The 17,134-nt window shown below is 32.3% G+C and overlaps 2 protein-coding genes across 5 annotated transcripts; one reads left to right on the top strand and one right to left on the bottom strand.

The window, feature by feature from the left end:
• Positions 1–3,035: 3,035 nt before the first annotated feature.
• On the bottom strand, positions 3,036–5,576 carry LOC145050687 (uncharacterized). The gene is made up of 5 exons (XM_078998895.1): positions 5,180–5,576; positions 4,612–5,029; positions 4,035–4,505; positions 3,306–3,370; positions 3,036–3,142 (listed from the first exon to the last, which is right to left on the bottom strand). The coding sequence occupies exons 1-5, from the start codon at positions 5,574–5,576 to the stop codon at positions 3,036–3,038; spliced, it is 1,458 nt and encodes a 485-aa protein (XP_078855021.1).
• Positions 5,577–10,752: 5,176 nt separating this feature from the next.
• Positions 10,753–16,479, top strand: LOC145051752 (putative uridine nucleosidase 2). Of its 4 annotated transcripts, none has more exons than XM_078999574.1 (11): positions 10,753–11,032; positions 14,028–14,144; positions 14,236–14,359; positions 14,504–14,619; positions 14,762–14,821; positions 14,924–15,109; positions 15,189–15,293; positions 15,566–15,662; positions 15,772–15,879; positions 16,025–16,160; positions 16,250–16,479. In XM_078999574.1, the coding sequence occupies exons 4-11, from the start codon at positions 14,512–14,514 to the stop codon at positions 16,350–16,352; spliced, it is 903 nt and encodes a 300-aa protein (XP_078855700.1). In that variant the 5' UTR covers positions 10,753–11,032; positions 14,028–14,144; positions 14,236–14,359; positions 14,504–14,511; the 3' UTR covers positions 16,353–16,479. The 4 variants fall into 4 exon arrangements, with proteins under 4 accessions (XP_078855700.1, XP_078855697.1, XP_078855698.1 ...); XM_078999571.1 differs by having other exon boundaries at positions 14,236–14,297; XM_078999572.1 differs by having other exon boundaries at positions 14,042–14,144; positions 14,236–14,297.
• Positions 16,480–17,134: the final 655 nt, after the last annotated feature.

Below are 17,134 nucleotides of genomic sequence, written 5' to 3' on the forward strand. Positions count from 1 at the left end.
TCTTTCTTCTGATATAGAGCCTAACTTCGGGATGGATAAGACCAAACCAAATTTTTTTCTTCCTGGAGAATCTTCTTTTCAAGGTGAAAGAAGAAAAAGACCCAAAACTGAACAAGGTCATAGAACTGACTCTATGCCAGATCTACCAACTGGAAATCCAAACCAGTTTAGAACAAACATTCTCAATATTGACAACACTGAAACAAATAGAAAAAAAGTTATCGATAGATGGACTTCGGAAATAAGTCTAATCATTCAGACTACCAAAGAAAAATATTCAACAAAAGAATCTATCCTTTTATTGTTTGACCATAAAACATCAGGAATAGTTCAAAATTTTATCAAAAATACAAAATGGATTAGCCATAAATCAATGATAGTAGACATGCTTGATGCCATCTACATGATGTTCCTTGGTATAGATCTTATAGAAGACAAAGCCAATGAACAAATAATAGAGATCAAAACGAATCTTACCATATGTGATATTTGCCTTCTAGATCACTACACCTGTGACTATGAAACAAATATTTACAAAATAAATGTTTCAACTCTATATCCTGAGTTGATCTGTAACACCCGGATTCCCATGTATATTAATTATTCCTTTATTTTTTTGGAGGTTGAGAGGGGACTCGGCGAGTTGGTGTTTAGACTCGCCGAGTATGGTCGCGGATTCGTATCCGGGTTCACAGCTGGACTCGATGAGTTCATGAGTGGACTCGGCGAGTCCATGCTGTTTAATGAAACCCTAATTTCCTGGGTTTGGGACCTATTTAAAGGCCCTTAGGGCCGTCATTTGCGGCTACCAAACCCCAGAGAGAAACCTTAAGAGATCTAGAGCGTTTATGAGGAAGGAGAGGCCATTCTTGATCATTTTGTTGTTGTAATTGCAAGAAAGAGGTGACCAAGGCAAGAGGAGGCTGAAGGAGGTGCGATTATGGTGACTTTAGAGTTCATAGACTTCATATTGAGGTATTTATTCAGACCTTCTTCAGATTTGGTGTTGATTCTTAGAGTTAGGGTTTTCTAACCCCTTTAGAGGATGGATATGTGGAGCAATTGGTCCCTTTTCAAGTTTATGCTTTGGATCTGGACCCAAAGAGGTCCAGAGACCTTAACCCTTGGAGCTTTATGAGTTATTTTGGGAACCATGAACTTAGGATGTTATTTTTGGGGCTAAATCACCAAGTTAGACTATCTAGATGTTATATGAGTGTCAAGGTCTGAACTTTACGTGATTATCATGCTTGGGAAGGTCAAATCTATGGATTAAAGGAACAGATCTGACCTCAGGAGGTCTATGGAGTTTGTGCATGGCATGAACTCGCCGAGTCCAAAGATCAGACTCGACGAGTAGGGTGAGGGTTTTCCGTAAATAACTCAGTGAGTCAGAGAGAGTTAGGGGACTGGAGTTCAAGGCGGAACTCGCTGAGTTGTTCTTGAGACTCGGCGAGTTGAGTCGGGGTGGCCCCGTGATTCATGCCAGGAGTGACTCGTCGAGTAAGGGGAGGAACTCGACGTGCCAAGTGGGACTAAAAGAGTTAGTAGACACGTGTAGACTCGCCGAGTCGCCCAAGTGCACTCGACGAGTCGGGTCAAAGTTTGACTGTTGACTTTTGTTGACTTTTAGGGTTTGGTCAACAATGTGGCCTTTGAGCTGATAGAGGGGTAAAATGGTCTTTTGCCTAGAGAGGGTTGAGTCTAGTCCCAAGAGTTATATTTATGAGATTATTTACTTTGTGTGATTAGGCGGAGGCTAGATCATATTTCTACTGAGTCAGAGATATACTGAGACATCTGAGGTGAGTCTTCTCACTATACTTTACCTAGTGTGGTAACAGAGTTATGTGACAGAGTATTCTAAGAGTTATATGCCAGTTTATTTGCATGATATTATGTGTTGTGATTTATTGTGATATGTGATATGCATGATTCATAGTTTTCAGAGTTAGGACCAGTGGGTCCACAGAGTTATGGGACCAAGAGGGTCCCACAGAGATATTCAACCAGAGGGTCAACAGAGTTACAGCCTTAAGTGGCTGATATGTGTTTATGTGGTATTTTGGGGAAACTCACTAAGCATTTATGCTTACAGTGTTATGTGTGGTGTTCCAGGTACCAGTGATGATCGCGGAAAGGCGCCGGCATGACTCGTACTCACACACGCTGGAGTTCATATGTTTTGATCTTGGGGTTTTGTATTGAGATAATGATGATACAATGTTTTAAAATGTGGATGTGAATGAAATTATATGGTTTTTAAAATGCGAAAAATTGTTTAAATTTTTACGGTGTTACATGATCAAACAGTATCTATGAAAAATTCCTATTGTAGGACAACAATCTCATAACAAATTTATAACCGAATCTACAAATGCCACAATTTACATTCTTGCTTTTGCTAAGAGAACTGTTATTGATGAGATTCAAAAATTTGTAATCTATCAAACACACAAAAAAGACTAAAATGTTTTAAAAAAAATTGTTGTAATCATTTAACAAAAGAAAAACCCTTAGAGTATGGATGCAAAATTACCCATAAAACAAAAATTTCTTCAAGGAAATCTTTTAATAAATATTCAAAAAAGAACAACAAAAGATTTTCAAAACAAAAAAAATACTAGACGGTTTAAACCGGGAAAATATTTCCAAAAATCAAAAGATTTTCAAAAGACAAAAGTAAATTTTGTCCGAAAAATAAAACGAAATGCAGATGTTGGGTTTGCAGTGAAGAAGGACTATTCCAATGAGTGTCCTAATAGGAAAGATTACCCACAAAATGTTAAACTCCTTGAAATAGCGTCATCTACGGACCTTAGGCCTATAGAAGAACAAATTCAAGATGAACAAATCGTCTACACATTGATTGAAGAACCTCTTGATGAATCATCATCCTCTTCATCTACAGAATCAAACACTGATTCAAAAGTCATGAACTCTAAAAGCGTGATACTGACTATCACAAATCCTAATTTAAACAATGTTAAAGGTACATTTTGATTCGTCGGATATAAACAAATTGATTTAAATTGTTATATTGATACAAGAACGAGTCTTTGCATCGCAAGTAAATATGTTATTCCATAAGAACATTGGATTAACACTCCAAAACCTTTAAAGGTTTCTATAACAAACGAACCTGTAATTATCAACAAAAAATGTGTTGATTTACAAATAAGACTTGTTAGAGAAATGGTTCATATCCCCTCTGTATACCAACAAGAATGTGGAATAGATTTCATCATAGTAAATAACTTATGTCTTTTGTATAGACCATTTGTACAAAATCTCAAAACATTTACTTTCCACAACAATGGTGTTCAAATCATTATTGCTAAAATCACAAATGCTTATAGAAATGGAAAACCTGGATTTTTAGAATCAATGAAAAATAACTCATAAATTAAAAAACCAGAACCTGTCAACATCTCTCAAAGAAAAATTGAAGAAACTTTGCCTTTTAAAATGTGGGAGAATGAGGAAGAATTTAAATTTCTCCTTAACCAGGAAAATTTTCAAAAATTGAAAGTTTACTTAAAAAAGTTTGCTCAGAAAATCCTATAGATCGAATAAAGTCCAAACAATGGATGAAAGCAAACATAAAATTAATCGACTCGGCCACTATCATCACAGTTAAACCTATGAAATATAGTCCTCAAGATGTCGAAGAATTTAGTAAACAAATCAAAGAACTACTTGAAATAAAGGTCATCATTCCATGTAAATCTCCTCACAGATCTCCAGGGACGGAACACAAGCACTACAACTGGTGGGGTGGGGGGCGAAATCAAAACTTCATAATTAAACTATATAAAAAAGTTTTATTTGGTTCAAAATTATGACATATCAGAAGTGTAAACAAGAAAACTAATAAAGACTATTACATCGTTTATGAAAGTGGAACACGGCGATCTTTTGATTTTTTAAAGTCTTCTACAACTGTCTCTAAACTAATATTTTCAACAATTTCCCTTTGGAAGTGCAAAAGCAATGAGTCATTCAAAAACTCATCTTCCATTTTATTTCATAACCTTGTTTTAATGAGGTTCATTGCTGAAAATGATATCTCTGTTGTAGCAGTAGAAACCGGAAGAGTAAGTATGAGACTAGCTGCTCGATAAATAAGATGAAAGTTCATTAATCTTCTAGTCTTTATCAACCATTGACACAATTCTGATATAGATGTCAATAGTTTATAATCTACACGCTGAACGACATCAATCTCATAATGTTGAAATTGAATCTTCAAAACAATTTTCTCTTGTTCATTGAAATCATCAGGATAAAACTTCTCTACTAACTCAATTATATCACCACTTCGAAAAGGCGCATCAACACTTTTAGGATCTAAAGTTGTTGAAAGTCGAAGAAACTCCGTTGAGCTATCGCTTAATCGATGATTTAGTTCCATTATTTGACAATTAATTGCTTCATAAAATATATCCACTCGGTAATGATGCTCAAGTGTATGATCACTACGCTCGTTACGAGCTCGAGCCCCTCTACTAAAGTATGGAGAAGCATATCAGGGATATCAATGTTGCGTTCCTGACAAAATGACATAACAAGAGAGAGCAACCCATCCCATCTTTCATTTTTTGTAATAACAATTTGGTAGATTCAACTAGCCTCAATGCATTACAAATATCTTGAGATTGTCTCTGTAAAGCTTGGCAAATTAAATCAGTGATCTCCATTATTTCTTTCTCGAGATGAAGAAAAAAAATGAACTCAAATGTAGTAATAGCCTCATATGTTGAATCTACGTCGTCTTTGATTGAACCGTTGCCATCTTCAATAATTTTAAGTAAAACCTCACACGTTAGACTAAACATTTTGTTTAAGTTTGAAACTGATTTATGGTGAAAACTACATCTAGTATCACCAGCTCGTTGTAATGTACCAATTTGATTAAGACCTCTACCTGTCTCTAAATCATTAACATAAATCTTATATGCAATTTCCTCAGCTTGTGAAACTCTAAGTTGGTCGAAATGCTTGGAGGAAACACCAACAACATTGATAACTAAAGATCACCAAGTAAAAAACTTTTGTAATGCAACAACTCCTTGTGATGCAGCCATTAATGCTAATTGCAATCGATGATAAAAACAATGAACATAATACGCATATGGACAATCATTTGAAATCAATGCTTACAAACCCTTGAAATGACCTCGCATGTTGCTTGCACCATCGTACCCTTGGCCACAAATTGACTTAAGATCAAGATTGTTATGTGACAACACAAAATAAATTCCATTTTTAAGCATTTGTGTTGTAGTGTCAGGTACATGAACAAGCGCAAAGAAACGCTCCATAACAAATCCATCTTTATTTACAAATCTCAAAACAATTGACATTTGCTCTTTATTATACTGATCACATGCTTCGTCAATAACTAAACAAAATTTTACACCATCAATCTCCAAACAAATCATCCTCATCACCCTAATTGATATAAGGTTTAGAACCTCTTTTTGAATTGACGATGATATATATGATGCATATTTAGGAGCGGTACGAAACAATTCTTCCATCTCCATGTTATAATCGCCAATTGCCTTCAACATTTTACTAAAATTACCTTTGTTTATGGAATCTGATCCTTCATCGTGGCCTCTATATGCAACTCCTTGAAAGGCACACCAACGTACTACATAAATAGTGGCTTTTAGTCTTAATCTATTATTTTTACGCTCTTCTTCTGTAAATGTCTCAAACACATTTCATATATCTTGCGCAATGTAACAAATCATCACATGATTTTTGTACAATGTTGTGAAAAGATGTACACTCCGTCTCTATATGATCTAAAAAAGAACAACTTTTTCCATCAACTTTCTTCCAATTTTCAAATCCATCTATAGTAAATGCTTGTTGGCCGTAATGTCCCATTCCAAAAGGCTTGTTGAAAAAAAAAGACACGGAAAACAAAACGCAACATCTAAGCTCTCTGAATATTCAAGCCAGTGATATAACTTAAACCGAGAAGCTTGAAAACTACTTTTTTGGGTTTCTGGTCCCGATTTTGGATACATAGAAAGTGTTTGTTGAAAGGGGCCAAGATTAATATATGCTCGCCTAATAGTATCTCATTCATTAACCGGATAATCATAAATTTGCATACGCAAACCAGGATCTCGTTCTAGTGTATTAAGATCAATTTCATTAATTTCAAGATGAAGTTTTTTGAAACGGTTATCAGTATTATGAACATTGGGCCTGGGGGTATCGTCAACCAAAACAATCTCTGGTGGCTTTTCGGAATCTTGAGCAGAACTTGTGTGTTTTATTTTATAAAAACCATCAATAGTTGATTTTTTTTCATGTTGATATCTAAGACACAACCAACATTACTAACAATCAACAAATATCAATATAAAATAGCAATAAACGGATGAAGTTTTTTACTCTAAAAAGATAATATAAACATTCAAATAAATCAATAATTCCATTTAGAATGAATAATAAATTAATAAATATATAAGTCATTTACTTTTTACATCCTTTAATTCAACGTATGCTATCCTAATGTGTGACTTTATGTATGATTTTATATGCAAAACAAATCAATAATTCTATTGATAATCCTCCCTAATAAATAAAGAACTTTTTGTCATATGTCCTCTTCTCCTTCATTTGGACACATGTCATTTTTTAGAATTTTAAAATTTTCTATTTTCCACTTGTCATTTTATTGTAATTTTCATTTTATTAAATTAAATTTCCTCATTTAATATGTAAGGTATTTATTAGAAATAATTTATATATATATATATATATATATATATATATATATATATATAATGTATTCAATACATTAAAGTCTCGTTAATTTTAATAATTCAAAAAAATTCTCATTTTTCTTATAAATTCAAACTTTTCAAATTGTTAAAATTTCATATTTAATTTTTTTTAAATAAACTCATGTAATATATGGGTGTCACACCTAGTAAACTAATAAAGTTAAAGTAAAATATATATATATATATATATATATATATATATATATATATATATATATATATATGTATATTTACCATCTGTCATAATCATATATTACAAATTCTACTTTATTGACTATTGCTAGTATCTAGGGGACAAGCATTAAAAGCAACCAATATAAATATAAAGAAAAATAATGCATCAGAGATATAAAGAAAAAGATAAAGAAACAATACTACTTACCAGAGAAGTGAGAAACGGAGACCAAATCAGTGGAGCACTTCTTAATCACACAGGTGGAGGTCACGTCTCAACGGTCAATGGTCCAGGCTCCGGCGACTAGAAAACAGAAGGCTCCGGTGACCGGCAAAGAGGAGAGAGATCGTACGGTACGAATGTGGGGAACAATCCAACGACCAGAAAAGGGCGCACGAAAACAACGATCTTAATGGGTGTCGTTATTCCGGTGATTTTCAAGAAATAGTTTTCTGGTGGCCGAGATAAACTTAGGATTTTAGGTTTACACTTTTCGGTTTCTTAAACTCAAACTTGGGTTAAATTCCTGTAATGTTTGATTAGATTGTGGGTTTTTATAAATTTTAATAGATATTAAGCTTCCTTATTTCAAATAATCCTAAAGAAGCAAGGTTTAAGGTTGGTTTTGATTTTGTAAAAGATATTCCAAAAATTTTATAACCGGTTTATGTTCACATGATATGGAAATTGGGGGGGGGGGGGGGGAAGATGTCATTCTAGATGTTTTTTCAACTTGATTATCAGATTATGTAAATACTGGCCCCTAAGACAGTCCGCCACTGCAGATCTCCCGCTTTCCTTGTCAAAAATGATGCAGAGATAAGAAGAGGAAAGAAAAGAATAGTAGTTAACTACACAACTATTAACAAAGCAACTATAGGTGACAGTCATAATCTCCCTAATAAAAATGGACTTCTCACCCTTATTAGAGGAAAAACAATATTCAATTCTTTCGACTGCAAATCTGGCTTTTGGAAGGTTTTACTTGACGTTGAATCACAACTCTTAATAGCCTTCACATGTCCCCAAGGACATTACTAGTGAATTGTTGTACCGTTCAGTCTAAAACAAGCTTCATCTATATTTCAAAGAAATATGCAGAATGCATTCATATCTTTTGAAAAATTTTGTTGCGTTTATGTAGATGATATCCTCATATTCAGCATCAATGAAAATGAACATTTGTTACACGTAGCAGTTCTAAAAAAATGTGATCTTCTTGGAATCATTCTTTCCAAAAAGAAATCACAACTTTTTAAAAGTAAAATAAATTTTTTTGGGCTAGAAATAGAACAAGGAAGTCATTGTCTTCAAATCATATTTTGGAAAATATTCATAATTTTCCTAATAAAATTGAAGATAAAAAAAACAGTCATAAAGATTTTTAGGAATCTTAACATATGCTTCAGACTACATTCCTAAACTTGCAAAAATAAAAAGCCCCTTACAATGCAAACTTAAGAAAGATGTCCTTTGGTCATGGTTTGAAGATGATTCTAGCTATATGGCAAAAATAAAAAAGAACCTAAAAGAATTTCCACCTCTATATCATCCTAATATAGATGATAAATTAATTATTGAAACTGATGTCTCAGATAATTATTAGGGAAGAATCCTTAAAGACATAAATTCTGAGGATCAATCCAAAAAATTAATTTGCAGATACACCTCAGGATCTTTTAAGGATGCTGAAAGAAATTACCATTTTAATGAAAAAGAATATCTTGTCGTTAAAAGGGTAATTGAAAAGTTTTCAATCTATTTAACACCTGTAAATTTTACAGTAAGAACAGATAACAAAAACTTTTCCTATTTTTTAAGAAATAACATTTCTGGAGATAACAAACAAGGTCGATTAGTTTGATAATAAATGTGGTTTTCCATATATAGCTTCGAAGTAGAGCACATTAAAGGAGAAAAGAATATCTTTGCAGACCTCTTAACTCGAGAATTCCAACAGAACAACTAATCAGGTTTGATATTCTTTTCATGCAGGAATCAAAGCCAACAAGCTCTTATTGAACAAGAATTGGAATTCGTCAGAAACCAATTAAATCTTGTAAGACTATTTATGTCTGAACATCAAAAGGAATTTTCTTCTCCTTCCTCTCCTATGAGTCAAGAAGAAAATGTAAGTGTTCAAAAGAACACTGAACAACAAGAGGTCAATGTTTCACCTCCTTTAAAAAGAAAAGAAACGTCTAGTCCTGAGCAAACGGCTCCAGGAAAAGATTCAACAAATCCGTTGAAGGTTGTGGATTTACCAAAAATCCAGACAGGAGTAAAACTCCAATAACATTGGTTACTCCCTTAGACTTTAATCTAAGACCCAACGGGGGAATTCAAATCCCAAAAACTGAAGGTTCATCTTCAGGGTCAGGATCACCTGATAAGGGAATTCAATTTCCATAGGAATTGTTACAAATTCTTAATAAAAATTCAAAATCATACTACGTTGTATTCAATGGACCCAATGTTGCTATCTTTGAAGACTGGGATATCACCAAAAAGGCAACTGAAGGAGTTAAAAATATTAAACACAAAAATTTTAATAACTTTCTTGAAGCCAAGATAGCTGTAGATCAATACACAAGATCTGAAAGGTATCCAGAATTAAAACTTATTCTACCAAAAGTTCTAAAACCATTATTGGAAGCCTTCCAAGAAGAACTCCCAAGATTAATGAAGAAGTCACACTACAGCAGAAACCTTAAGGCCTAATACATTCAAGTTAGCCTTAAATTCTACCAAAAGTTCTAAAACCATTATTGGAAGCCTTCTAAGAAGAACTCCCAAGATTAATGAAGAAGTCACACCTGACCTCTCAGTAGAAATTAAGATAAAGGACTTCGATTATTACAGGTATGCTGAAAGTGCAACAGAAGAAAATTTTGTAGAAGAAAAATTATCCACTATTGACGGAATGAATTTAAGCCACTACAATTTCTACAAAAATGTCAACTCTTTACAGGTGTTTGAAGCATTTCAACTAGGATTGGTAAAAACAATCTATCCTGGTCAAAACCTGCAGGAAATAAAGCTTTTCTCTAAAAGCTTTACAAAAGCAATAAAAACTTTCAGAACAAGATGCTGCAAAAAAGATCAAGACATTTTTCTAAAATTCAACAGTAGCGTCCCATACTGGAATGACAAGGATGAAATAAAATACCATCCTCGTCATTTAGTAAAGATAGGCATCTGCAATCAAGAAACCTATCTACCCAACAAAGCCATGGAAGAAAAGCTTGAAAGAGCTGATATCCTCCAACTAGCAAAATCTAGAATCGAAATCTTTATCAACAAGGTTTCAGTTTTTCAACAGATGACAAGATCTTCGTCAATGGATATGATGCCAACGAGAAGACCTTAATCTACAGCAAATATAGCAAAGATATTTCTCCGGCCGATGAACAACTATTCTTAGCCTTCTAAAATTCCCTGCTAAAGCTAGATTTAATCGGCAAATACGTGGCACACATCTATAAGACGCTCCACAAAAGAACTAACAAATACAACCGTAAAAGATGCTCACCGTCAAGGTGGCCTCCACTACTACAAATAATAATGGCAAAGCTATTATTAAAGAATATTCGTCGACAAGCACCAAATAAGAGAGGACCTTCAAAGATAAACCACTACACAATAATGTAGTTAGTGGATGGATGATTTGGTCAGCAGTGACGTAAAACACTTGTATCGGATCCTCTATGACTCTATAAATAGAGAGTTATACTTTTATTTGTAGGCAGAGTGAAAATACGAGAGCCTTAAGCATTCTATTGAAATCTGCAAATGTGTGAGTAAAACCCTATCTAGGGTTTATAGTTTTAAATTGTAAAAGCCTTAGGATTTTAGTTCGTTTATAAATAAGAGAAGCTTTCTAAATCCATCTTTTGTGCAACTATTTGTATTTCTAAAGTTTGAAATCTTATTTATCATAATGATCTAGTACTAACAAGTACCGCTAGTCAGAAGGACATACAGAAGAAGGAACGATCGACACCAAGATTGACGAAGAAATCACAGAGCCTCAAACACGAGCAAGGTATGAAAACTATCTTTTAATTTATAACAAAACTATCTCGTTAAAGTTTTTCAATTTAAAAAACTATAAACTCTGTAATAAATTATCTTTTATAAAAAGCAAAAAATCTTATAACAACTCAAATGAGTAGTAATAAAGTATTAGCTAATCAAGAACCTAATAAGTTCTTAATTTCTTAAATAAAAGATTGCAGAATTGCTATTAAACAACATCAAAGAAATTTAAATTATATTAATCATGAAATTTCTTTAATAGATTTAACGCTACAAACGTCTCTACGAGATGATTTTAGAAGGAAAATAAATGTTAAAAGTTCCAGAGTTACACACATTCTTGTGCAAAATTCAATAAAAAAAAGTCTTTTGTCTAACAAAGTTATTTAACTGAATTAAAAGATCAACTTTTAACTTAACTTCATCCGCAACCAATTCCTGGTATCAAAGTCTTGTTATGGATTTATCCTTAAAAAATAAAGGTAGAGGAGATTCTGAAAAACAATCAATTCTTGGTATCAGAGCTTTGTTATGGATTTATCGTTAAAAAATAAAGGTAGAAGAGATTCTGAAAAACAACCTTTAGATCATACGTTAAGCTTCATTTTTTCTTTTCTTTTTATTTTTGAATTAAATATCGGTTTGAGTTTTTGATGTTTAACCATTATAAAAAAATTGAACCATAACGATACTAATTGGATCATATCATTTATGAATCATATGATTTTAAATCATAATATATTGAATTAAATAAATTTTTTATTTAATACAACATTTGGATCATTATATTTTTTTAATCATTTAATTTTGATTCATAAAATATATAATAATTAAGGATCATAAAATACTTGAATCAAAATATTTCTAGATCATAACAAGTTAATGATCATAAATATGTTGAATCATAATATTTTTGAACAACAGATATTTGAATCATCTCTATTTGGATCATATTATATTCAACATTTATTTTAAAAACTTATAATTTTTTAAAATCAAGTTTGGTGTATAAAACACCTTACTTTTTAAATATTCTTTTTACAAAGTTACTAGTATAATGAGTAGATGTATTCCTTAAATTTTTATAATTTTTGAAAATTTTTCTTTTTTCTGGGTTTTTTATAAATATTAAAAATTAAAAAAAAAATCAAATTTTTATGATTATGCTTATTTGTAGAGAATTAAATTTTAATAACTTCGGTATTTTCAAATGTTTTTTTTTTCAAAGAAGAAAAAAAGTTATGGCCAAAAAACAAAATGGGTAGATGTCAAAAATTTTATGATATTGTAATTATTTTTGTTTCAATTATTGGTTTTAATTTGTTTCAGTACTTATCACGTCATCTGGTTGTTGGCTGACAACGCATGCTGATGTGGAACTCTTTGATGGCGTGGCATGCATATCATTATTTGATGAAATCATGTTCCGGACATCAAAATAAAAATAAATAAATATATAATGATTTTTATGATATCCAAATGTAATGAAATTTATGTTATTTAATCTAAACACAAAAATAATACATACTAGGTGTAAAACCCGTGTATTACACAGGTTGATTAAAAAAATAAAAAAATAAAATGTAAATAATAAATATTTTTTAAAATAAAATTTTGGAATAAGGAATGCAATTTTGAAATAAGAAAAATATTAATTGCAATTTAGTATAATATTTATTACATTTAATAGTTTACTTATATAAGTATAAGTATTGTGCGAGTTTTTACTTTTAAAAAATAAAGAAACCATAAATTGACATGTGGATATTATTTATTTAAAAAATATCACAAAATGACAAGTGTTAAAACTCATTAGAGATTGAAATATGGCAAAATTTTCTTTATTTATTATAGTAGATTATTATAGTAGATTCTAACAAACAAATCATTAATATACTTTGTAATATTAGGCAATATACACGTTCCTATAAATTAAGACCTTCAGTATGTTGATTGCTACAGTGTAATAATAATGGGTAAATTACGACTTTCATATGTATAGTGTGTTGATTGTTACACCGTAATCATAATTGGTAAACTAAGACTTTTATATATGTAGTGTGTTGATTGTTTCAATGTTATAATAACGTGTAACTAATCATTTTATATGATCCTTTAATTGTTAATGCATAATAATAACGACTAACTAATAAAACAGTCAAACATATAAAGACCAAAATTCGAATTGGAACTATAAAAACAAAGAACAAAAAGACTATGAGACCCATCTAATTAGAACAATACATGACCGAACCAATCCAAAAGAAGATAAAAATGATCTCAGAAAGACCTAATGGTTACGAGAAGGTAGGGATGGTAAATCGGATGATTCTGTCGTGTTTTTGTTTGACACGACTCCGCACAATAAGGTTTTATGTAACACGAACACATCATGACATGATGTCGTGTTTTTTTAACTAACATGAAAACAAACCAATTATAAAACGACAAGCAAATCACGATACGACAAAGATAACATAAAATAATTGTTACTCCATCCCACATCGTTGCGACATGGTAATATAAGTGAATATATATACCGGAGTCCCCCTTCTCTCCACAATGGCTCTTTTTGGAGAGACAATTTTGGGTTCTATATATATTTACATGGTATTAGAGCCAAAGTCTCGCACCCTATGTTGGAGTCCCTTCTCTACACAATGACTCTTTTAAAGAGACAATTTTAGGTTCCACGTAATATTTACGATAATAATTAATTAATTTAATTAATTCTTAATCATAATTTTTGTATACCTACGCATGAACACGAATTCTCCCAATTTCGTTTCCGCATAATTTTTGTGGTGTGGTGCATAATTCTTACAAAAAGACAATACGTGTATAGTGTTTGTGCATCACTCATGCAAGTCGTGTTTGTTACTCCCTGTCTACAACATTTGTCACAGTCTCACAGAGAGAGCCAACACGTGGAAATCATTTTCATTGCTGAGATTTATGTATCGAAATACTAATATCACTTTGATCATCAACTTATGCTGCAGTCGTCTTCATCTAGGTCATCCAGTTAATGGAAGATTGAACAATCACTGTCAATAAGCGGTTTTGCAACTTCGGGAGAATAACAACCAGAGCCACAGCCGACTTTCGATTCTCCTGAGGTTTTAAATCAATCATACAAATCCTTTATCCATTGATTAAGAAACAGCTGTTTCCCTTTTTATTTCTGTTGTTTCCATTACCTGATACCAGAATTGCATCCACTTCCATGGCGGAACCAAAGAAGATAATCATAGACACCGACCCTGGCATCGGTAAATTCTTCTTTCAGCAGTCTATGGATTACTATCATCATCATCGTCTTGTTAAATTGAAGGTTTTCTCCCTTCCATTTTCAAATCATTTGAGTGTACGAAACTTTGGCCTAGAAAATAAGAACACCATCCAGATATCAAATACATTATATATATACACCTACATGCTTAATTTGTATCCGTATTATGTGCAATTGTTCATTCAGATGATGCCATGGCGATATTTGTGGCATTAAGGTCACCAGAAATCACAGTGATTGGGCTTACGACTATTTTTGGAAACGTTTACACCACACTTGCCACTAGAAATGCATTGCATTTGGTAAATCCATTTCATTTTTTTTTTTTTTTGCTTTAGAGAATACCATCTTTAAATTATTCTCTGATTCCGTATAATCAAATTTTTGTCACTTGTTATACTAACTAAACTAAAGATGATGATGTTTTGTTATTTATATATATAGTTGGAGGTTGCTGGGAGATCAGATATCCCTGTTGCAGAAGGATCTCATGTCAGTTATATGGTATACATCTCCTTCCATTTCTTTTTTTTTTTTTGCACACTTCACAAGAAAGTTTTGATCAATCATATCTTTTCTACCCTTTCTTTTTGTTTGTGTGCTAAGAAATCCACAAAGCTTCAAGTTCGCGACTTTGCCCATGGGATGGATGGACTTGGAAACCAGAACTTTCCTCAGCCAAAGTCAAAGCCAATAGAAAAGTCAGCTTCAGAATATTTGGTGGAGCAGGCTAATCTTTACCCTGGAGAAATCACTGTGGTGGCATTGGGTCCCCTTACCAATATTGCATTGGTCTCATTTCCATCTTATTTAATTAAGGAATTAACTGTTTCTTGAAATACCTTTTAAAAAATCTTTTCAAGTGTTTCAGGCGATTCAACTGGACCCCACATTCACTAAAAACATTGGACAGATTGTTCTTCTTGGTGGTGCTTTTGCAATAGATGGGAGTGTGAATCCAGTTGCCGAGACTAACGTAAGTCCTTCATTTTTCTTTTGGAAACGAAATACCAATAAGTACACTAAACAATATAAGAAGTTTTACAGTTAGATGTATTATGCATGTCACTATAGGATTTAAGTCAGGATTTGGGAGATGAGATCCCAATGACTAAGGGGCTGTTGTGTTGCCTTTTTTCATATTGTCACTCATGGAGTTTTTAACAATCATACGATTTGCTTGTGTGTGTCTGAAAATGTCATACAACATTTTTTTGTTGATTATTTACATTTAATTTGGAAAAGCAGATTTTTGGTGACCCAGAAGCTGCTGATATCGTATTTACGAGTGGAGCTGATGTTTTGGCAATTGGCATGAATGTTACTCGTCAAGTTATCATGAAAAGTAATCTTTTTTTTCATTTTATGTAGCTCAACTTTAGTTATTTTTGGCCAATTTGTTACACATCATATTCATGATAGTATTTACGCTTATACTTATAATATGTTTGTAGACAATGATCTTACAAACTTGGCAAAGTCGGATGGAATATTTGCCAAGTATTTGTGCAAAATCCTGGATCATTACTTTTCTTATCATCGTGATGCATACAACATTAAAGGTACGTATTTTTTAAAACATGATGTTTTTTTCTGTAAGTTTTGATGACTCCTTTTATATTATATAGAAAAAACACAATATGTTGGTTGGTGATGGTATGGAACTATTGATCCATGCGAATGACCATTTTACCCTGATATATATAGGTATTTACCTTCACGATCCAACAGCGCTTCTCGCAACTGTTAATTCTTCACTGATGACATACACAGAAGGTGTTGTTAGAGTCCAGACAACTGACATCACAAGGGGTCTAACATTGTTTTTCAACAAGCGTAATAGGTAAAAATGACCATTTTGCCCAAAAGTCATGGTTATCCGTCTAACTTAACACATTTGCAATATGTATTTTGTTGTTTTTACTATGCAAGGTTTAATGAAGCGACTGAATGGAGCAACAAACGGACAGTGAAAGTAGCAGTAACAGTCGATGCTCCTGCAGTTGTCAAATTAGTAACGGAACGTCTCATGTGACTACTTGTGTGATTATAAAAATGTTAAACTAAAAGTTTTAGAGAAAAATACGTGGAGAATGAGATTTGTATTTCTTGTGTGTTACGATGTGTTATAAATGAGAAGCAACATATAATTGTAAAGAAAATAGAGTTAAAAACTTAAAATGGTTAGGTATAACGTACGTATCAACTTAGCTACATGATGACGTGGCATAACGGGTAATGGATACCGAATGTGGTTCTCATATTAAGAAAATGAGAAGTCGATCTACGTGAGGAAAAGAGTGACATCGTGACAGGACTTGTTTTATTATATCCTATCTTATATAGTAATTTGATTAGATTAAATTAATCAACATTAGTTAGGATGGGAGTCATATTCAATCCTACATAGCATGGGAACCATATAGGTTGAGCTACATGAATATGATGTGTAACAAATTGGCCAAAAATAACTATAAGTATATGGTTCCCATGCTATGTAGGATTGAATATGACTCCTCTCTTTTAAATTTTACAATTTCAACTCAAATTTTAAATTTTATTATAAATTTGATCCGAATTTGAAATTTTGTTATGGATTCATCCCAAATTTAGTGTGTTGTTACAAATTTATTTTCTGCAACTTTTCTTAGACATTAATAAAATTATAAACCATTATAAAAAGCCTTTAAAAAGTTCTAGAAAAATAAATTTGTAAAGAAACACAAAATTTGGGGCAAATTCATAACAAAGTTTTAAATTTCGACAAAATATTTCTTAATAAATGAAAGTTTTTTTTGCCACATGTCCCTCTCTCAT

This window comes from Lactuca serriola, chromosome 5 (assembly GCF_051521515.1).
Source record: "Lactuca serriola cultivar US96UC23 chromosome 5, Lser_US96UC23_V15, whole genome shotgun sequence".
Lineage (NCBI taxonomy): Eukaryota > Viridiplantae > Streptophyta > Magnoliopsida > Asterales > Asteraceae > Lactuca > Lactuca serriola.

Bases quoted from the DNA above. Each gene is read 5' to 3' on its own strand.
- LOC145050687 (XM_078998895.1), bottom strand. From the start codon at position 5,576: ATGTTGAAGGCAATTGGCGATTATAACATGGAGATGGAAGAATTGTTT. The intron at 5,030-5,179 runs GTCATTTCAAGG...GGTGATCTTTAG, and splicing joins TGGTGCAAGCAACATGCGAG to TTATCAATGTTGTTGGTGTT. The intron at 3,371-4,034 runs GTTATGAAATAA...CTAAAAATCCAG, and splicing joins ATGAACCTCATTAAAACAAG to GTTTTCCATTTCTATAAGCA.
- LOC145051752 (XM_078999571.1), top strand. From the start codon at position 14,252: ATGGCGGAACCAAAGAAGATAATCATAGACACCGACCCTGGCATCG. The intron at 14,620-14,761 runs GTAAATCCATTT...TTATATATATAG, and splicing joins CTAGAAATGCATTGCATTTG to TTGGAGGTTGCTGGGAGATC. The intron at 15,880-16,024 runs GTACGTATTTTT...TGATATATATAG, and splicing joins TGATGCATACAACATTAAAG to GTATTTACCTTCACGATCCA.